The sequence below is a fragment of the Rhineura floridana genome, chromosome 17 (assembly GCF_030035675.1).
Source record: "Rhineura floridana isolate rRhiFlo1 chromosome 17, rRhiFlo1.hap2, whole genome shotgun sequence".
In the NCBI taxonomy this organism is placed as follows: Eukaryota; Metazoa; Chordata; class Lepidosauria; order Squamata; family Rhineuridae; genus Rhineura; species Rhineura floridana.
This window is the reverse complement of record NC_084496.1, coordinates 7,187,113-7,207,562: the sequence shown is the minus strand read 5'-3', so window position 1 is coordinate 7,207,562 and position 20,450 is coordinate 7,187,113. Positions and strand designations below refer to the sequence as shown.

Here is a 20,450-nt window from a genome sequence, read left to right as displayed (position 1 = left end):
GCCGGTGGAGCCAAGACCGCTATCAAAACCAGGGAGATCTTGTCTGCAGTGACTCCCCAGCTAGGCAACCTCCATCAGAAAAGTGACAGGGAGGGGGCATCCTGTCCCTTCCCACGTGCTGCCTCTCAGACCAAAATATCCCCTCCTTTCTCGCTGCCACCAGCCCAACTGGGGGCAAAACATACATGTGTAATATGCGGGATAGGGGAGGAGTTTGATCATGGAAAGGAATGAAATACCCCAAGTACTCCTTTCCTTGGAAGCCCCCTACCACTGCCCCCCAAAACCAAGTCAACCACAGGAGGTCATTCCATGGGCATTTCCCATGTCACGTCGGCTCTGGGCTAAGACTGAGGCTTGTAAAAGGTGTGAGATGCTACAAGCAGTTGCAAGATCACAAGGCAGAAATCCTGATGCTGACACTGATGACGGTCTCCTACCTCTTCATCCAAAGTGGAATTTAACAGCCAAATCCAAGTTCAGCCACAGCTTACCTTTGATGGCAGGTGACCTTAGGCAAGGCACAATTCCTTAGTCCAGAGGCTCCCAAACTTTTCCCCCAGCAAACCACCTGAAAATTGCTTAGGATCTTGGCAGACCACTCACATGATTTTTTCCCCACCTGTTGTAGCAATTGTAATGTGCTACTAGATGATGTATGGTTTTTAACTGTACTGTTATTGCTTTTTCATTTCTTATATTTTATTGTAGTCCACAGAATTCAAATTGTAATACAATAAAATACAGTAAGAAATAAAAGCATCAGATAATACACATTTAAAAATTAATCTGAATATTTTAATGCGATCAATGTGCCATCTCCTATCTTCAACCACAAAGCCACAGCCACACCACAGACCCAGTGAAACTTATGGGCCACTGGTGACCTGCGGACAGCTGCTTGGGAACTTCTGCCTTAGCTATTCCTTCTAATAGTGAACTTGGGGGATTGAGTGCCAATGGAAATGGAGACATTAAGAAACAAGATCAAGCATCAGAATCCTTTGGTGAATTCCAAAGGCGTGCAGACAGGCAAAACCTTTTAGAAGTCCCAAATGGTGCAGCCCCTCCCAGCAAACAGTCCGACAGCAACTGAGTGGCCTCCAGGAGTCAGAGGTATGTTGAGTGTCTGTCAGAAAAGAAAAGGGGCGGTGTGGGGAGGAAGACGACTTGGCCAGCTTCAACCCTACAACTCTGAGGATTAGCACGTGTGGCAAGGAGAGGATACACTACAACATTTTGTTACAGATCCCACTTGTGGTGTAACACAGCCCTGCACATTTGCAGTGCTAGTTGCTAATAACTCAAAAAGGTGTGCAATATAAACAGTAAGCATTTTTTTTTGTAATGTGCCCAGGTTATTTTTTTTGCATTATTCAACAGCAAGGTTTCCCCATTCCTAATTCCTTCACTATAATTTTTGCAACATCCCTAATTGAAAAACTTATTCCAAGCTCTTCAAATCAGCTAAGAACACAGACAGGGCTGACTGCTTCTTTTCAGGGAAATGTCAAGCATTAAAAGATTCCACCAAAAGAGAGACTGTCCACTCCAAGCCACAAAGATAAGCTTTTAATGTGAATAAGACTGGCAAGAAAAGAGCATTTTACTTACATCTTTGTTACGGAGACCAATGCCCCTCAAAAGGCAAACAAAGGTGCTGTTAAGGACCGCAAATACAAAAACATAAAAACCCCACTGAGGGACGGATTCCTAATATTTTGTACACTTTAATGTGATATGCCTTGCTGGCTTCTTAGTGGGCCCACTGACCTTCCAAAGGGGCAAGAGTTCTAGATTTGCCCGTACCTGGATATTACCTGTCCCGATGGGAGCTGTATTGAGCTGTAGGTCTGAATCGGATCTCCCCCCCCCCCCCAAAGGTTTCTTCTGTTGTCTAGTTAGTTCTCCTGGCAGTCACTCACAAACACACAAAATCAAAGCCCAGAGAACCTACTCCCCAACAACTTCCTCATAGAAAAAAGGTAGAATTCAGCAGTGACGGCAAATAGGGAAAGAAACTCTAAGCATGCACTGTTGAACACAATTCTGCTATTCCCTGCAATGCTGCAGCACAAAAAAATTTAAAAAGTTAAATGGGATGGGGGAGAAGAAGAGGCACATAGGAATGGGTCGGTGATCTACCGGATAATTATACAAAGAAAAACCAAGTCAGAAACTCCCAGTACCCTGGGCACAGCACTCTGCAGCAGCAATTCTAACTTGTCTGTCTTCTGCCATATGTCATAATTCAGCTGCTGCCAGCAGTTATTAAAATGGGCTTAAGGACATCATGACTTAGGTAAGATTATGTCCCACTACCTCTTCAACGCTCACCTACCAAATGTGTTTCAGGTAAATAGTCACTGCAAGTACAGCCTTATAGTAGGCACCGTTACAATTGGCTCAACACCCTCCCAACCAAAATAGCCTCTCTCTTTGTAACTGCACAACACATCCAGGAGTGGGAGCTGTTTGTTCACCAGGTTGCAACAGGGCTGCCTCAGCCAGTTCCTCATCTGCCAAATAAGGAGAGCCATTTTGTGTTACTGTAAGAGTTGCTCTTAATGGAACGGCTTTAATACACTTTCCTGTTCCAAGAGCGCTCTGAAGTATCTGCGACTGCCCTGTGCAGAATCCCATTCCACCTAAATTAGGACCTCTCCATCAGGCAAAAAATATGTATTTATATCCACTGGAGTCAGCAATGACAACCTGAAAGGTAGGACACCAGAGCCAGATTAAAGGGGGGGGGGGGAAATGAAGTCTCAGAGTGCAAAATTCAACCAATATCCATTTAAATTTAAAATGCTGTGCTACTTGGCCAAGCGCTAAATACAACTACTACAACAACAAAAAAAGGGAAGATCTTGTGCCATGTTGTACAGCTGCCCCAATATGACTTCACTGAGCTCACCTGCTGTGTAAGTTACTTTTTGACCAATCTGGCTTGTTCACGTTTAGCTAAAGATCTTGAATATCAGATACGTTAAATGAACCTGCCACGTTTAGAAAGGTGGGAGGGGTGGAAGCACAAGCGCTGCTGAGGTTCTTTAGCATGTTACGAACTTAAGTCTGCAAGGGAAAGGCAAGGTGATATTTTAAAGTAGGCATGTGGGGGATGGATTTTTACGGCAGATGATGACCCCACCCCACAGGGCAGGGCAGCTTCCAGCTGCTGATCTGTGTTGAAGGGCAGCTGTTGAGTTTTGCTTCTTTCTATTAAAAGACAAAGTCTCAAGTCACCAGTAAGGAACTGTTACAGGCCTGGCTTTGCTTACGGGCAGGAACAATAGAAATTCAGAACTACAAAAGATGTGCTGTATTCAGTTAATATAAATGAGAAATTTGGGCCATGTAGGATGTTTCTCAAGACTATATATATATACACATATGCACAGTACAATACAGATGGTGCCCGGAGTTCAGATCTCACCGGCTTCCCTCTCTTCTGACCTCTTCGAGTGAGATTTGCCGTTGGTGCTCTCGTGCCGCCTTTCGGAAGAGCTCTTCTCCTTCTTCTCCTTTTCCCGCGATTTCTCTCTTGAAGACCGATCTCTAGAGGATCTGAAGAACAAACCAAAACATGCTATAAGGTTCCACAATGGAAGATATCTGTATCTATCTACACACACGTGTGTGTGTGTGTGTATATATAGCAAAAAAATTCACATCAGAAAAAGGAACTGTAGACTCAGCCGACCAATTCTCCTTTCTGAACCATGGGCAGGAAGGCAGCCTAGCTGGATGGGAAAAGCCACCCTCCTGGGTTGGTGGGCACTAAGGCACCGGGTGAGGTGCTACCGAAATCTGGGCTCAAGGCTAAGCACTAGATGCAGAGGTTCTCCAACTGGGTCTATGAGCTCCAATCAGGTGGCCAAGGGGACCTGTACTTGTCCGGCCCTTTCATCTCCCAGTAACAAACAAAAATCAAGGCTGTTTTGACCGGGACTGGATTTTCGAGCAGGCTAACACTGCCCTGGCCTAAGATCCATGATTTTCACAGTCCACTAAGTTCCCCCCTAAAGTTCTACCTGCTGAAGGGGCCTTCTCAGTGGCCTGCCCACCTTCACATCCAAATGCAGAAGCAGGAGAAACAGCGAGACTAACCAGAGGTAAAAGGGGGCAAGCATTACACCCCACTTCACTCACAGAAAATGCGTAGGACTACGGTTGAGAGGCAGGACTGCGGTTATTAAGCGATGAATTGTGTATGCACTGAACACAGGTCATACCTCCCACCCATAACCAAGACTGGGAATGTCAAAACACAGTCAAAATTGTACTAGTCCATGGATCCCTACTGGGATGAAGGGCAGGATATAAATCAAATAAATAAATAAATAAATCCCATAGGGCAGGTGTGGGGAGCCTGTGACCCTCCAGATGCTATTGAACTACAACTCCCATCATCCCTAGCCATTAGCTGTGCTTGCTAGGGCTGAAGGGAGTTGTAGTTCGGCAATATCTGGAGGGCCAAAGGTTCCCCACTCCTGCCCGTGGGGATCTCAGAGGAAAGGACAGCTGTGACTCTCCCTAAGGTGAAATCTGTCAATCAAGTTCCTGGCCTCCCAATACATAGGAATGAACTCCCTGTAAGGACTGCTGTAATGTATGTAATATAATTCAAGTTCACGGTAACATAAATTTTGCTCAATTATTATGCTGCTCAGTCAAACCCAGAAATTCAACAATGACATCAGGATTCAGCAAGGCTTTCTGCTATGCTGCCACCCAGTCACAACGGCTCTTCATGGAGCTCCCCGGCTTCTCTGTTCATCAGTGACTGATATTTTATCTTTCATTCATGACACACGCACATATTCCTACCGTTCACCCTATACCCAGATAATTCCTTCTTTTCACAGAGCAGGACACCCTAAGTCAGCATGATGTAGCATTAGACAGAATCTTCCTATTTTTTTCCCTAAAACCCACCATACCCAGGTTCTACAAGTACAACTTATTTAGCTGTCATTAAGTTTTATTTTACTTTATTTTTTGCTGTTTGCTGCCCTTGAGGTCTTTGGATGGAAGGGTGGAACAGAAGTTTTGCAAACAAGCAACATGACTAAAGTGTCTTATCACTATCAATTTGGAAAAAAAAAACAGGAAGATGAACTTTGAGCCCTTTAATCAGTAGCCCACACGTGGACATGAAGTTCAGAACATAAGAGCCTGCTGGATCTGGCCAAAGACCCCGCTAGTCCAGCATGCTGGCACTCAGAGGTCTACTGCCACTTGACAGTGTAGTTCACTAACCTATGACGCTTCACAGGGAATCTTGGGACCCCATCCAACAGGGGAGCGCTTCCCACCAATTGTTCAAGCCTAGCCTACATCACTTCAAAGTCACTGTATGCTTACAAGCAGCACCGGAGCTTCTTGGAAGAATAGCAGAGGACCCAAATGTACAAAATTAAAATGGTTACCTTGGGGAAGGGACTATTTTAACGACACAAAGAGACATAGAGGTGATCAACTTAACGGGGGGGGGAACCACCTACACACAGCAGCTTATTAAAATGTTATGCAGCAATGGATGCTAACTGTCAGTTCAGAAGCAGGCATTCCATCTTTGTACCAAGAGCTAAATGAGGATTGCTACAATTAGCCTCTAAGCTCTCTACCAAGCTAAGCAAGACTATCAGCAACTTCAAATGTAAATAGCTTTATTTTACCGGGGGGGGGGGGGGGCTTCTCTAGAGTGGGCTTGACCAACAGAAATTAGGGGGGGGATTTTTGTCAAGAGCAGTCTTCATACTAGGCTTTCATTATTCTATGTCACACTGGCATGCTATAAACTCTTTGACATTTAAATGGTAAATTAACAATGCAAAGACAGGCAATGGGAACAATTCTCGCACCCACGATTTCTTTAACTGTTTACCCAGCACGATCTTTTATGCATTGTTTTACATCTCCCTGAAGCTCTGATACCTTTCTTTCTTTCTTTTTAGGGATGGCAACAGATCAAAGCAACTATGGTTTCTTTTTGAATGCCTTCCCATTTTTTCTTTGTTCCAAAACCCACCAATACACTTCCTCCCCCAAGGGAACACTCTGAGATGGGCTATTGTACATTGGGAGTTTTTTTGAAGCATTCCCTTACCTGCTCTTTAGCAATAGTAATTACAGGGTCTTCCTCATTTCCTAATTGTCCAAACTTCTTGTCTTTATTGTTCATGTTCAAGACAGATTTAAAAGATGAATTTAGTATCTCAACTGTGAGTTAATAGTTTCCACACACCCCATTTCTAACAAACCTGCTTTCCAACACTCCTTTCTCTTCACAGAGAGCGGTACACGCTCGTCATTTCCCACTTACCCATCTAGTGGTTGACATTATAAATCCAGGGACCTTGGGAAAATAGGCTAGGTTTTCCCCAGGCTCCCTGTAGTACCAGTATTATTAAGCCAGTGGCCTTGGAAAACAGAGACTAGATTTTCCTCAGACTCCCCAGAGCATCGCTACGAACTGCCAGTAGATGAAAGTGCTTGGGACGACACTTGGGAAACATTATTGTATGCACTGCATATGAAGCGCTTCCTGTTAAGCTTTTCCTAAGGAGGATCAGAAGCATATTTTCAAAGAAATGGGATCCAATAGCTATGTGCTGGAAGCCAATTCTATAGCAAATCTTGGAGTACTTGTGGCTGTGCAGCACAATCTTGTCCCTGCCCACATCAAGCCTACACCCCTACAGTAATCCTGGGTTACTGTTTTCCTATAAAAGCAATTAAACCACACTGTGGAAGGTCACCAAGAGTTACTTTGGACCAAACCAGCGGCTTGGGCCTCTTATGTATAAATGTATGTGCTTGTCTGAAACCCAGTAAATCTTACAATTTCAAACAATCATCTGAGTTCTACCAGTTTCTTACTGAGTAACTAGCTTGCCTTTGAGCAGATGCAAGGCATTACAAAGGAGGGAAGCCTTTTTTTGTGTATTGGGCAAAGTCAAACTTACGGGTCTGGCCCATGAGGAAACCAGCAATTCCCAAATGGCTTTTGGATGAGATCTACACATCCTATCTTCATGGATTAGAGTAGGAATGGGAGAAAATAGCACGCGGCACTGCAACCTTTGCCTTCCCTGCTTATTTGTATCACATGAACCGGCTCTTAAACTGCATCCCCTGGAAGTCTTTGGAAGTAGATCACTGACTTTTGAACCAATCCTAGTTTCTCACTGTTGTTCAGTTCAAGGAGTTTTGACCTGAACTCGTTTCTCGTGGCTAAACTACAAGTCAAAAAGGCTTTCCCTCCCCCAAGAGAGAGGCTGTGAAGGCCAGCATACTTGTGCTTTGAACTCCTGTCCCTGGATCCCCGTCGATGGCCTCTGCTATGACTGCCGGAACGGCTGCGATGGCGCCTGTGCCTCTCTCGTTCTCGGGACTTGGAGCGGGATTTCCGCTTCCCGCGGGAAGCAGACCTCGAATGCCTTCGCCTCCGCTCTCGAGAGCGAGACCTGCCGCATCCAGGAACAAGGAAGGGGCATCAAACCCAGTGACACAGAACACTTCCACAGCAGCTGGATTCCCCTCCCCAAAACACACTCACAGCTGATTTTACAAGGAAATTCCATCTCAAGTTTAATTTATAACATTTATACCCCACCTAAAGAACTCAAGCCAGAAGCCATGGTTCTTCCTCCATTTTATCCTCACAGCAATCCTGGTTAAGTAGGTTGTGGCTGAGAAAATGACTTGCTGAGTATCACCCAGCGAGTTTCACGACTGAGAAGGGATTTGAATCTGCGTCTCCCCATCTCTAGGTTGATTAATGCAGCCTTTCCCAACCAGTGTGCCTCCAGTTGTTGTTGGACGACAACTCCCATCAGCCTCAGCCAGCATTGCCAATGGTCAGGAAAGATGGGAATTGTGGTCCAACAACATCTGGAGGCACACTGGTTGGGAAAGGCTGCTCTAATGGCTTGACCACTATTGCAGGGTTGCAATATTGCACCTATTAAGACAAGCATGCTTTTGTGCGTATATAAGGAAGACGTATCTTGAAGCCTGTAGCTTCAACTTTTAAGTAAAAATATTTTTAACATGTCTCCGTATTCTTATTCCTTACTCAACAGCTTCTAAAGCTGCCAGTCACATTTCAGATTAATAAAAGGCTAAAATTCTCCTACACAGAAGAGCAATATTCATTTATTAAGCAGTAATTCTGCATCTGCATTGGAATTGTTTTTAGATGCCTTAACATTTGTGGGTTTGCCATGCTGCGCTCCTTTAGGAGGAAGGGCGGGATAAAAATTTAACAACAAGCGAGGCATAAGTAAAGGGATTTAGTTCCATGGCAAGTTTTATTTCAAACCATCCAGTATTTGTAACCATTTAAATAATTTTGATTTATCCCCCCTGAATACACTTCCCTGAAACAGCAGAAGGGGCTGGCCAAGCAAGCAGCAGTTACAGATCAGAAAAAGCACCCCTCCCCTAGCCAGGATTGTCGCCCACTTGATTAATGCTCAGAGTGAAGGGCAGCAAGGTAACGAACTGCAAAGAGTTGCCAATCCCTTCACCCAAAACGAAGAGCCATCACCTCCTTAAAACACTCACCGTTTGCGATCTCGGTTTCTTGAGCCAGACCTAGTAAAAAACAATAGGATTTGTTTCAGAAAAGAGAACAGAGCAACGACTGGCAGAGTTGTTTTTGAGAATGTTTCAAATTAACCATGATTCTTTTAGAGCAAAACACCACTCAGGAAAAGTCCCCTAATCCCAGCATCAAGAACCAAGAACATGGATGATAAACATGTCAAAGATGAATTAGGGAAAAAATGGCTGTAAAACAATTATGTAGGGTAGATACCTGATAAAGTGAGGCAGGTTTAATCACGTCTTTCAGGTCCAAAAACCCCAGCCACCAGGGCTGTTGTGCAGTTTGCTGCTTGTCTGCAGGGCCTGCTGGTTTTTCCAGAGAGGGAGCTTCTACATTTTCTCCTCCCTGCCCCCTCCCAAATCCCATGCCTAGTAAAACACTCTACTGACTTCATGGGCAATGGCCACAATACATGGCCTGATGTGCTGTGCGCTGCCCACAGACCAAGTGTGATTCATGTCTTAATCTCCGCCACCCCATTTTGGGTAGTGCAAGTCCCCTTAAACTACAGCACAACAAAGCCACATCTTCCCGCTGCACAGACTTGCTGGGCGTCACTCACCGCTGCCCCGTCCGGTCCTCTCGCTCTCTCTCTTCTCTCCGTCTCAGGCGGTCCTGGTTTCTCTTCTCCTGTTTTTCTGCCACAGTTTTCTAGGACAGCAGTGAGAACTTGTTAAAGACAGCTGTGTACTACAAAGCAAAGATGTTTTAAGTCTGACCTGGAGACACAGAAAACAGTTAATTCAGTGACATTTCGGTGACCTCCTCCTCTACAAGGACAGGTCTAGTGGCTCAAACCCAAGACTCACCAAATATCAAAACGTAAGGACAGAAATTAAAAGGAGTAAACAGGAAGTGGAATTAACCAGCCACTTAAAAGCAACAGATCATGGGTGGGGAACCTCCAGCCTGTGGGCCTTATTATTATTAAAATTTATTAATTAGGCCCTCCAGGCCATTTTGCCCAAGCCAAGCCACGCCTTCCTGCTGTACCCTGAAATAATATATGACATTAAGTTTAGGGCGGGTAAGGATGGGGCTTGGCCGGAAGGGTGTTTCAAGCAGGGCTATAGAATTGGAGTCATGGAGTTGGAAGCAATTTTGGGTGGAGTCGGAAGAAATGTACTGACTCCAGCTTCAAAATAAATTTTGATTGACAAATTTTTTAAACTATAAATTCACAATGTCAAAGAAGCTTCCCATGAAGTCACCTGTTGTTGAGCATTTCACCATAACTCAAGATGGAAAACATTTTGTGTGTCAGTGTATGACACAGGACCCAGATGAAGACAAATGTTGTGATGCCAAGATCAGCGCATACTCAGGCAGCGATAAAAATGCTCCTACGAGAGCTTCCAATTTAAAAAGACATTTACAGCGCTTTCCAGGGCTGTGGAGTCGGAAGCAATTCTGGGTGGAGTCGGAGTCAGAGTCGGACAGTAGAAAAATAGAGGAGTCGGAGTCGAACGTTTGGCATACCGACTCCACAGCCCTGGTTTCAAGCATGGCTGATCAACCGTCAATGGCACCGGCAGAGCCCCTTTCAACATACAGGACAAGGCAGCATTCTGAATGGGGCTTCTGAAGAAGTCTCCAGAAGCCCCCCTCAATGCACTGCACAAAATAGTGCTTCTGAAGGGTGTCTGAAGACTCTTGCTAGCAAGTCACCTGATATCACTGTGACATCAAGTGAATTTTGGATGGCTCCACCCACTGTCAATGACCCGTGAGCGGGGGGAGATAACAATCTGGCCCAGTGAGCTAGAAAGGTTCTCCACCCGTGATAGATAAAATAAATCTATCCTATTGATGAAGATATGAGAGCCATTGAAAGTCACATTTGGCATCGCAGGACCAATATTCCTACCATCAACTTCACAACTAACACCCCTACCCAAAGACCTGACACACAAGTTACTGGGGGACTGGGATGACAATGTGAAGCGTCGAGATGTAGGTCCAACAGCAGAGAGATCAATGCTGGGAATTATCTGCAGGGAAAGACCCTGAAGCACAAGCAACTTGCAAGAATGTTCCAATGTGCAAGCAATGCAATGCAATTGTACTGCCTTCAAGTCGATTCTGACTTATAGCGACCCTATGAATAGGGTTTTCATGAGGCTGAGAGGCAGTGACTCACAGTGCACAGGAGCTGTCAAAGTGGGCTAGAATTCCCCTTCAGGGGAACAGGACACCAGAAGGTGTATCTGGGCCTTCCACATGCAGAGCTGCAGCTCTACCACTGAGTCATGCCTCTTACCCGCAACTGGTCCAATTTCTCACGAATCTGAATGAAGCCCAAGTGCAATTTGCCTCCAAAGTGATCTGCAAGGCGACGATCGTTGTCATGGAGACCAAGGTATGCAGAACAGACCTCACAGACACGCAGCTTCTGTTGCTGGAAACTGGATGCAGGCATAGAATTACGGTATTCCTCCTACGGAAGATCAGAGGCAGCTTAGCGTCAGGATTTTCACAGAATACACCTCTTGCGCGTTCTTCTCTACACCCTGACCAGTTTCTCATAGTTTATCTAATAAATATTTCACTATTTTTACACAGTGTTCCTACTGATTAACGCACCAGAAATAATACTGGTAGCCATTATCTAAACTACAGCTCAATTCACCATGCACAAATCCAGCTTGTTAGGATGCAAACACACCCTTACTTGGAGGGGCTTGCTTTCTATTAGAGCAGGGGTCCTCAAACTGTGCTCCGTGGACCACCAGGAGTTGGCAAGTTCATTTAGGTGGTCCGCAGTGAGTCTGCGGATTTGTGGTTGAAGATGGGAGACAGCACACCGAACCATGGTTTTAAATTGTGTGGTTTTTTGCTTCTTTTCTTTCTTATATTGCATTTTATTGTATTATAATTTGAATTCATGGAATGACAATGGCTACAACAGGTAGAAATTAAATGGCCCACCAAGACCCCCAGCATTTTTTAAGTGACCCGTGGGGGGGGGGGAAGGTTTGGGTACCACTGCATTACAAGTTGACCCCTACTCAAATCAACTAAGGATTGACACAGTTACGAGGAAATAATCAGAAGCTGCTGTTCCAAGTGAGGAACACTGCACTTGATCATCTGTATCTCCTCACCCACGTTTTGCTTTGGGACAACTCCACATTTTGATTTAGTATGTTTTACAGGGGTGGGGCACCATTCTCCCCTGCCACCCCCAAGCAGGCCCTGTACCTGCCCTAACCCTCATGGGCGGGTGGCTCCCAGCACACCTTCAAAGAGGCCTGCTGCTAAAACTGAGTTCCTCCTTCTCCTTTAAGCAGGGGCTGAGTGTGCTCTGCTCCTGGCAAAAGAACAATCAGGAGCAATCTTTAAGCCCCTGGTTGTCCCTTTGAAGCCACACTGATACTCCCTCCTGCACCTGATGCCACATTATGATGGCAGGCAAGGGGCAGATGGGCGTGGTTTGTCAGGAAGAGCCTGGCAGGCCAAAGTTTAATTTATTTATTTATTATTAATTTTATATCCCACCCTTCCTCACAGGAGCCCAGATCAGCAAACAAAAACACTGAAAACACTTAAAACATCTTTAAAGACATCTTAAAAAGCAATCCCAGCACAGGCTGCAGGTTCACCACCCCTGATGCGTTACAGACTTTTGCTTCCTGCTGTTACAACCGCCAAAATAAAAAGCAAATCTAACTTCTGTATAGAAGATTGCAATCAGACGAGAGCAAAGCAAACCTCCGCTTCTTTCTTTCTGGCTCGGACTTTCTCCACTTCCATCAGTATCTTCTGGGATTCGTCCACATTCCCTTCGGCTCCCAGCTGCTCAGCTTTAGCCAGGAGTTTGCCAATGTCTTCATTCAGTTCATGCACCTTTTCTGCCTGGAGAGGAGAGATGGCTTTTAGCGAGCAGAGGAGGAGGCTGTATCTTTAGCATTTGCCTTTGACCTGGGTATGCAAGGAATGCCATGGTCAAAGGAATGCAGCTATTCAAACGTTTGGGCATGAAAGATTCATGGGAAAAGGTATTTTTAATACAGTAAACTGGCTTGAAGCCTGTTTCCTTTGGCTTTACAGTGCACTCTAGCTGGCTTGAGCAATTTTTGGTGGAAAGGTGGGATACGAACAGAAACAAAAAATAAAACATCATTTAATTAGTTATTAATTTATTAAGTCCTTGGAGGACAAATAGGTCATCAATGTAATCCTTTAAAATAGACTAATGCTATCCCTGGAGTCGATAATGGCTTTCCCAAGGCCACCTAGTGGATTTGTGAATGTGATATCATCAGCCTTGCACTGAAGCACCAGCCTGCTAGGCATAGCAGAAGAGGCACCTCTTTACCCTAGCTTTGACATCCGAGATATTTATTTTCAAGAGTCACCCTATTCTTGTGACTGTAATTTGCTTTAACCTGTTTTTAATCTTGTATTCTAAGTTGCTCTGACCCACCCTGTAGACCTTATGGCGAAGGGGTGGTCAGAACTCGAAACAACAGAGGACCAAGAATTCCATGCAGACAAGCGAGAGGGCTGGTGAGGGAGGGATAGAACAAAGACCTGCAAAGGAAGCAAGGAATCTGCCCCCTCCTCCTCTACAGCATAAATATTTATTTATTGCATGCTAGCGACGTTTGTGGGCTTATTTATAAAGGCTGGGCAACTTACATCAGCTGCTCTGACTTATATCAGACCTTTACATGAGTTTGCAGGTGGCTTGAACTAAGGCCTACCCAGAAGACCTCAGGCGCTTAACCTTTACAATAGCACCAGCTCTTCAAGCATCCTAACACAGACGCCAAATGAATGGGTTCTGGGAGCATCTGAAGATGCAGAATTGCTGAAGCTGAGCAGGTGTGAACCTGATTGGTCCAGTAAAATCAGTGGCCACTGGGATCCCCCTGTAACGGGATAACAGGATGCTGATACAGCTTTTCTGGCTCAGAAAGGGGGCTGCCACACGTGATTCCACCCAAGTGAAATACCTTTGCAGCCACTTCAGCACTGATCTCCTCCTGCGTCTCTGCAAGTCGTTTCTTTGCCAGTTCAGTTCTCCTGTCACATTCAGCAATGAAAGATTCCAAGTGGTCCATTGCCTGCGCGTGTACAAAGAGTCAAAGGTGAGGTGCACATGAAGAAGGGTGTATACACAGAGTGTTACAGATCCTCCGTGGCGCAGAGTGGTAAGCGGCAGTAACGCAGCCGAAGCTCTGCTTGTGGCCGGAGTTCGATTCCAACAGAAGGAGGAAGTCGAATCTCCGGTAAAAGGGGTTGAGGTCCACTCAGCCTTCCATCCATCCGTGGTCGGTAAAATGAGTACCCGGCATATGCTGGGGGGTAAAGAAAGGCCGGGGACAGAACTGGCAATCCCACCCCATATATACGGTCTGCCTAGTAAACGTCACAAGACGTCACCCTAAGAGTCAGAAACGACTCACACTACAAGTGCGGGGACACCTTTACCTTTTTATACACACAGTGTTACTTCTAGATAATTTTCCCTGTGGAAGAGAGCTTTGATAAAAGGGAAGTAAACATTCCCCAAGAGGAACATGCTCATCTTGGATACAGAGCAAAATCAAGTTTTCCTTTATCTCTTGTTGGGGCATTTCAGAGCAAAACAGATAGCGACAGGGATGGCCAAAGGAAAGCAGCTGATGGTGAGGTGGGCACAAGAGGTTTTTCTTCTGGATAATAGGGGAGGGTGTGTTTAGAAAACCCATTGCCTCAGAACACGAAGTAATATCCTAATAATGGCAGGGTATCATTAAATCTTTAAAACTTAGCAGCAATGCTAGTTTGTTTAGCTTTATATAAGACACATAAAAGATGGCAATGGGCAAATTTTAGGTAGAAATTTAAAATAATTAAAGGGTGAATGGCTATTTAAGGATTTTTGCAGAGAAAGAATTCTGAGGTTCAGAAGTGGATATACAGAGGTGGAATCATGAGAAGAAAGAGGGTGCAGCCACTCTGGGAGGTTGGCAAGCATAGTGAAGCCTGGAACCCCAGCAGTTGGCACTCAAAGATGAATTTAAATCAGCCTTTTGCCAACCTGGTGCCCTCCAGATGCACATGCTGGCTGGGGCTGATGGGAGTTGTAGTCCAGGACATCGGGAGGGCACCATGTTGGCAAAAGGGTGATTTAAAGGAGTTGCAGGCTACATTTAGGTTGATAGCATTAATAACATGGCCAGTGGGCTTCACTCTGACCTCTCAGAGTGCAGGCCTCAGTAACTGCACCCAATTCCGGTAGAGCAAGGACACATCACCTTAGCAGCAGCAGTCATATGTGCCTATAAAAATAATTACTACATAGATTAATCAGCTATTGTTCTAAGAACCTGTTGCACTGGGAGATTTTGGCCCAATGACCAACAGGACAACTTTGCTTTGGAGAGAAACCCTAGACAACTCCTAGAGCGGCTGCCACTCATAACAGAAATGCTCAAGAAAACCTAGCATGCAATGCTCTAAAGTCCCTATCCAACGGCCACCAGATGAAACTCTGCATAGTTCAGAAATCACTGCACGTTTTGCAAATGGTTCCGAGCATTTGTGCTCACCTCTGCAGGAGGTTTCCATAAGGAAGGAGTCATGAGATGAGCGAGAACGTCAGACTTACTGTTGCCCAATCTGATACCAGCATTTCATTACCAGAAACAATACACAAAGCACTTACATCCAGCTCAAAGAACAGGTCTCTCTCTTTACTTGCAATCTCATAATCGGCTCTTAGTGCCAAATCATGAATTTTGGTGCACTCCCCGAGGTCCATGCGCTGTTGAGAAGGGGGGGGGAGAGAGAGACAACACAACCTGAGATTTTTATACCACTGCCAGCAAAATATTTCATTGCTGGTGACTAATGCTGATATTTGCATTCACTAATGTCACACTATCACTGGGAGCAACACTTTTTGCATCTACAAACAAGGAAAATGGCAAGAACAGTTGTGCCACATGATGTTCCTTCAGCCCATTTTGTTCTCTTTATAACTCAGATTTATATCCCTCCCTTCATTACTTTTGTGATCCCAGCATGGCTAACAAACAATTTAAAAAAGCTGTAACAAAACTGAAAGGTAACAATTTACATCGGATAAAACAGAGGGAGATCACAATATGTGAAGCGCTTTGAGTACTTGAAAGAAGTATAGTAAGAGCTGAGGATTATTACATGAAACTGGATTTAAGGATGCAGGAACCAGAGAATCACTCTGTAATATGTCTGTCTTTATCACACAGAGTGGTCTGGTTCTCACATCAGGCTGAGCCACACCACGGCTGAGCACGAACTCACTAAGCGCTGAGAGAGGAGATCATGGCTGCTTTGCTTCTCCCCAGGCTTGCGGGTGAGCTCTCTCAAGACTAACCACAAGCTGTAACCAGTGCTTGTCCTATGATTTATGACTTGCTGTTTGTCCGAGAGAATTAAACCACAAGCTTGGGTTCAGATGACATGGCTTAGCACAGCAGAACAACCGGGGAGGAGTAAAGTTGTTGTGATCGCCTCTTTGGGAGCCTGCAGGCTTGCACATTTGCGCTAAGTCATGGTTTGTATGAACCAAGCTAGGGGAAAAAGGGGGGAAAGTGGGGGGAAAGTGACCCTGATGTATACATGGCTGCTTTGAGCTACATTATGTACTATATTTAAAATAATACACATCTTTTAAAAGGGTCTTGTATAAAAGTTAACCATTCAAAATTAATCCATTGTACTTCCTTGTGATCCAGCTATTTGCCAATTCAAATATGTTGACATTTCAAATACAAGACTGAATTATATTCTGCTATATGTATTAATGCACTGAATATTTTGTTGTTGAATCAAAGAGGCTCCAGAGATATTTGAAGACCCACAATTATGTAAAATTGTCATAAGTAAGAGGAACACATGCTGTTGACAGTACAACTTCCTGCCTTTCTTTATGATGTGCCCTTTCACATCAACTGATGGGATATACTTGATTACTGTTGACACTGCAAGACAGCTGTCTATAACAGATCAGATTAAGGGCCCAATTTAGTAACTAAAATGTGACAACCAGAACATTAAAGTTTTTATGTGGAGTTTAAGTATCTCACCACAAAGAACTGCACTGTAAGCCCATAGCGTAACTATTCTCCTATTAGAGAAATGGGAGGTTATCAGCTTGCTGCCACTTGGGTTTTGAGTTTGCTCACATAGCCACACAGAAGGATCCCAGGCACGCTTGAACTGCTCAATCACATACAGTAGGACCCCACTCATATGGCGGGTTACGTTCCAGACCCCTGCCAAAAAGCAGAACTCCATCAATAAAATGGTGCCCAACGCCCGAAAAACGCCGTAAAAGTGGAACAAGCACTGTATGAGTAGGGCCTTACTCTAATTGAACACCGCCGTATTAGCGGAACGCTGAAAACCAGGCCGCCGAAAAGCAGGGCCCTACTGTATTCTGCAGAGGCCTGTCACACATGTTGCGGTACAAAGGGCACTTACCGTTCCCGCCAGAATATCATGAGGGCAACAGTCCAGAAGGTGGCTCTTGCAGACCCGTTCATCTGTGAACTTCACCCTTTGCCTGGTTTCATCTCCTGAAATTCACGTTTGATTATAAATATGAAAAAAAACCACAATAAAAATGCTGAGTAAGCAAGGTAAGTGGTGGTAAGTTTGTTTTATTTTGCCTCATTATGCAGATTAAAATACTTCACGAACCCCAGAACTGCTTGGAAAACTACAAAGGCATTAAGTGGTGGATTTTTTTTCTTTCACAGCTGAGAATCAAAGTAAGTACAGCATTTAATATCGCATACACCATTTACTAAATATGGTGCTGACCATGATAATGACCGTAGCCAGACATCTATATAAAGAGACAGCAGAGTCAGGAAAGGATCCAGACTGCAAAAGGGTTTTTCTAGGGTCTGGAAAAACCAAAACCCATGCTATCTGAACACTACAAACAACAAGACAGACCAACACCTAGGAATTTTAATAGGCAGCCATTTATTAATTTGGTATATTTTCCATTAATACTGCCGGCTCATACATATTAACACGCAGCGAGATTCTACAGGCTACCAGAATGCTTCGGTGTTGGCCTGAAAAGTGGAATCTGTTTCATCCTGCCCCTTCCCCACCCTCAGAAAACATTTTACATTTGGGAGCCACTTAAAAATCAAGCAACACCAACAAAAAAAAGATGAAGTTAGTTAATACACACTGCGAGCTCCAACATATACTATACCCATCTGCATTCTTCAAGACCTCAGCTGCAGAATTTTATGCCCGCTGTTGAAAAGTTTTAAAGGAAAAGTTTTCTTGCCCATACCTGCAGTAAGGAAGTCAGGGGAATGATACATAAAAAGTAAAGGCAAAGTGGTAATGGTATGTGACAACTGTCTTTTAAAAGCTAGTCTGTGTATGACTATAGATCAGGATTCGCAAGCATCCAGGATTAATGTTGTGTCTACTGAAAATGTTTTTTTTTCCTTTTTTTCTTTCTTTTCTAAGCTACACTTTTAAAAGTTACTTGTGAAAAAAAGCAGCAAACACTTTTTTTTTGTTATAACAGCTTTAAAAATTGGTTGTGACTCACGGCTCGATGAACATGAGGCTTTTCTGCAACTCCCTTGCAGATTGATGTAGGCAGGCAAAGATACACTGAACCTTTATAAATAAAATAGAGGGGCCACAATTGTTCAGTTTGTATGAAATAAAAATATGGGAAGCAATTCAAAAGCAACTCAAATACACAAAGAAAGAACGAGCACTTATTCATTTACGAAACGAAGTGCAAAAAGTCATCTGCAGAGTTCTGCAAATGTGCCATATAGCTGCCGATTCAAGTAAGGAAGCAGTTACAAACCTTGCCAGGAATGCACAGCTTTTCAAGCAGATGTCCAGGAGCTAGCACTAAAGTCCCGTTTCTATACAGAACAGGCCTTCCTTCGTGTTTTTATCTACGAAGCGTTACCTCTACAGGCAAGTCTACAAAAGAAAAGCCTCACCACATAATCCAGAGAAGCTTAGCTTTCAAGCTCCTGATACAGAGCTTCAGCTGACAAATCTGGTATTTAAAGCCTTATGTTTCAGGCAGCTTTAAGTGTCCAAGTTGCGGAAATTCATGTCATATGTATTCCTTGCCAAAGCTTTTCAGGAGAGCCCTAGAGATGTACTGAACATGCTAAATCCTAGGTTACTCTGAAAGACCTGATTGTTTTCCCTTATACCATCTGTACCAGTGTTTTAGGCTACTGAGCAGATGTTTCCAGGAATCAGATGTTATGCCAAGAACTGCACCACCTGCTTTGGTGGACATTTGGGTTGGCACCTAGAAGGTGTGGTAAAGCAGGTGCTGGGGACTTGGCTATCCTGCTTAGGCACCCTCCTCCAAGACCTGTGCTTGGAGAATTTCTCCACCTACATTACCATGACCAACACCATCACACTGGCCAGCTTGCTATGCAGCCAAATTTAAACTGGCCTAACTGGTTTGACTTTTGGCTGGCTAGCACCCAGTTCCTTTTACTAAGAACTAAGAACATATCACTAAGCAATAACTTTGGCTCAGACCAATTTACTCCCAGCATCCAGTTTCCACCAGTGGCCAAACCAATTGCCTCTTGGGAAGCCCACAAGGAGGGCATGAAAGCAACAGCCCTTTATCCTCTCCCCCCCCACCGCCCAACACACACACACACACACGTACACTTCTGGTATTACAAGTATTGGTATTGCTAGACTTGGAAGCTCCACTTACCTATTATGATTAACAACCACTGAGAGAAGCAACTTTAAAGTTGCTCCTGTTTTTGTTTTCAATGCACCAATCAGCCAAAAATGTCCTTTTATCATATATTTCCAGGACAATCCCCCATGCCCAAATCTGAGCAAGGGCTGTTATGTATGTTCAGCGCGGCAAGGGCCAATGCAAAGGCTCCAGCCAGGAACCTGTGAAATTACGCAAAGGGGGGGGGAGGCGAGGAGAAGAGTGCCTCTGAGCGTACCCTGAGCGCTTAGCCTTCTCCCTCCCAGAACCTGAACGCCCAAGCCTTGTGTGCGCACGTGTGCTTTTTAAAAAGAGGATTGGGCGCTGCCTCTTGCCAGGGGGGTGGAAAGCCTCGGTTTGCTGACAGGGGACGCGAGGCCCTGCCTCTGGGTGGGCCTCTCGAGGCCAGGCCCCGCTGCTGGGCCCCGCCGCGGAGGGAAGGCGACGAGAGGTGGTGGCCTCGGCCTCAGCCACGGCGGCACCCCGCCGCTCCAGGCCCCAACGCCTCTGTGTGTGTGTGTGTCGGCGCCGGGCCCAAGGCGCTTCCTCGCTTCCTTCCTGCAGGCCCCCGCCTCGCCCGCCCCTACTCACCGTCCCGGGCCGTGCCCATCAGCTGGTCGAGCAGCGCCCGCATCTGGGCCTGAGCCGACATGGCGGCTGGCGGACGAGGAGAGGCGATGGGGGGGGGATTCGCGTCTCCTTGGCAACCAGGGAACGAGGGTGGGGCGGGGGAGCAACGGCGCGAGCCCAGGCCGCGGAGACGACGCTGGTTGGCGGGCCTCTGGCTCTCTCCTGCCTTCGCAAGGCACGACGGGAAGGCGGGGGGGAAGCCGTCGCCGTCGTCGCCCTCTTCTTCGCCTCACTCACTTCCTCCTTCAAACCCCTGGCGCGCAGTGCGCTCTGGGGGTTGTAGTCCAGCCCTCGTCGAACCCTTTGCCCGGCGCGCAGTGCGCTCTGGGGGTTGCAGTCCAGTTTTGAGCGGAGTCGTACTTTCGCACCACCTTATAAATATTTACTTTATTTATTTTATTAAATTTATGTCCCGCCCTTCCTCCCAGTCGGAGCCCAGGGCGGCAAACAAAAACATTATTTATTTATTTA

General features: G+C 45.4%; 1 protein-coding gene across 6 annotated transcripts; it reads right to left on the bottom strand.

The window, feature by feature from the left end:
- Positions 1–1,557: 1,557 nt before the first annotated feature.
- On the bottom strand, positions 1,558–20,199 carry LUC7L (LUC7 like). Of its 6 annotated transcripts, XM_061599134.1 has the most exons (12): positions 19,341–19,928; positions 18,177–18,247; positions 17,075–17,169; positions 15,273–15,371; positions 13,576–13,686; positions 12,329–12,472; positions 10,878–11,054; positions 9,180–9,268; positions 8,575–8,604; positions 7,302–7,472; positions 6,113–6,174; positions 3,480–3,567 (listed from the first exon to the last, which is right to left on the bottom strand). In XM_061599134.1, exons 1-11 carry the CDS (start codon positions 19,433–19,435, stop codon positions 6,147–6,149), a joined length of 1,110 nt encoding a protein of 369 aa, XP_061455118.1. In that variant the 5' UTR covers positions 19,436–19,928; the 3' UTR covers positions 3,480–3,567; positions 6,113–6,146. The 6 variants fall into 6 exon arrangements, with proteins under 6 accessions (XP_061455122.1, XP_061455116.1, XP_061455121.1 ...); XM_061599138.1 differs by lacking the exons at positions 6,113–6,174; positions 19,341–19,928 and adding an exon at positions 19,941–20,199 and having other exon boundaries at positions 1,558–3,567; XM_061599132.1 differs by lacking the exon at positions 6,113–6,174 and having other exon boundaries at positions 1,558–3,567; positions 19,341–19,927.
- Positions 20,200–20,450: the final 251 nt, after the last annotated feature.

Coding starts and splice junctions, on each gene's coding strand:
- LUC7L (XM_061599132.1), bottom strand. CDS start 19,435: ATGATAAAAGGACATTTTTGGCTGATTGGTGCATTGAAAACAAAAACA. Junction 8,605..9,179: donor GAGGACCGGACGGGGCAGCG/GTGAGTGACGCC, acceptor GTTTTTTACTAG/GTCTGGCTCAAGAAACCGAG. Junction 7,473..8,574: donor AGAAACCGAGATCGCAAACG/GTGAGTGTTTTA, acceptor TGGATGCGGCAG/GTCTCGCTCTCGAGAGCGGA.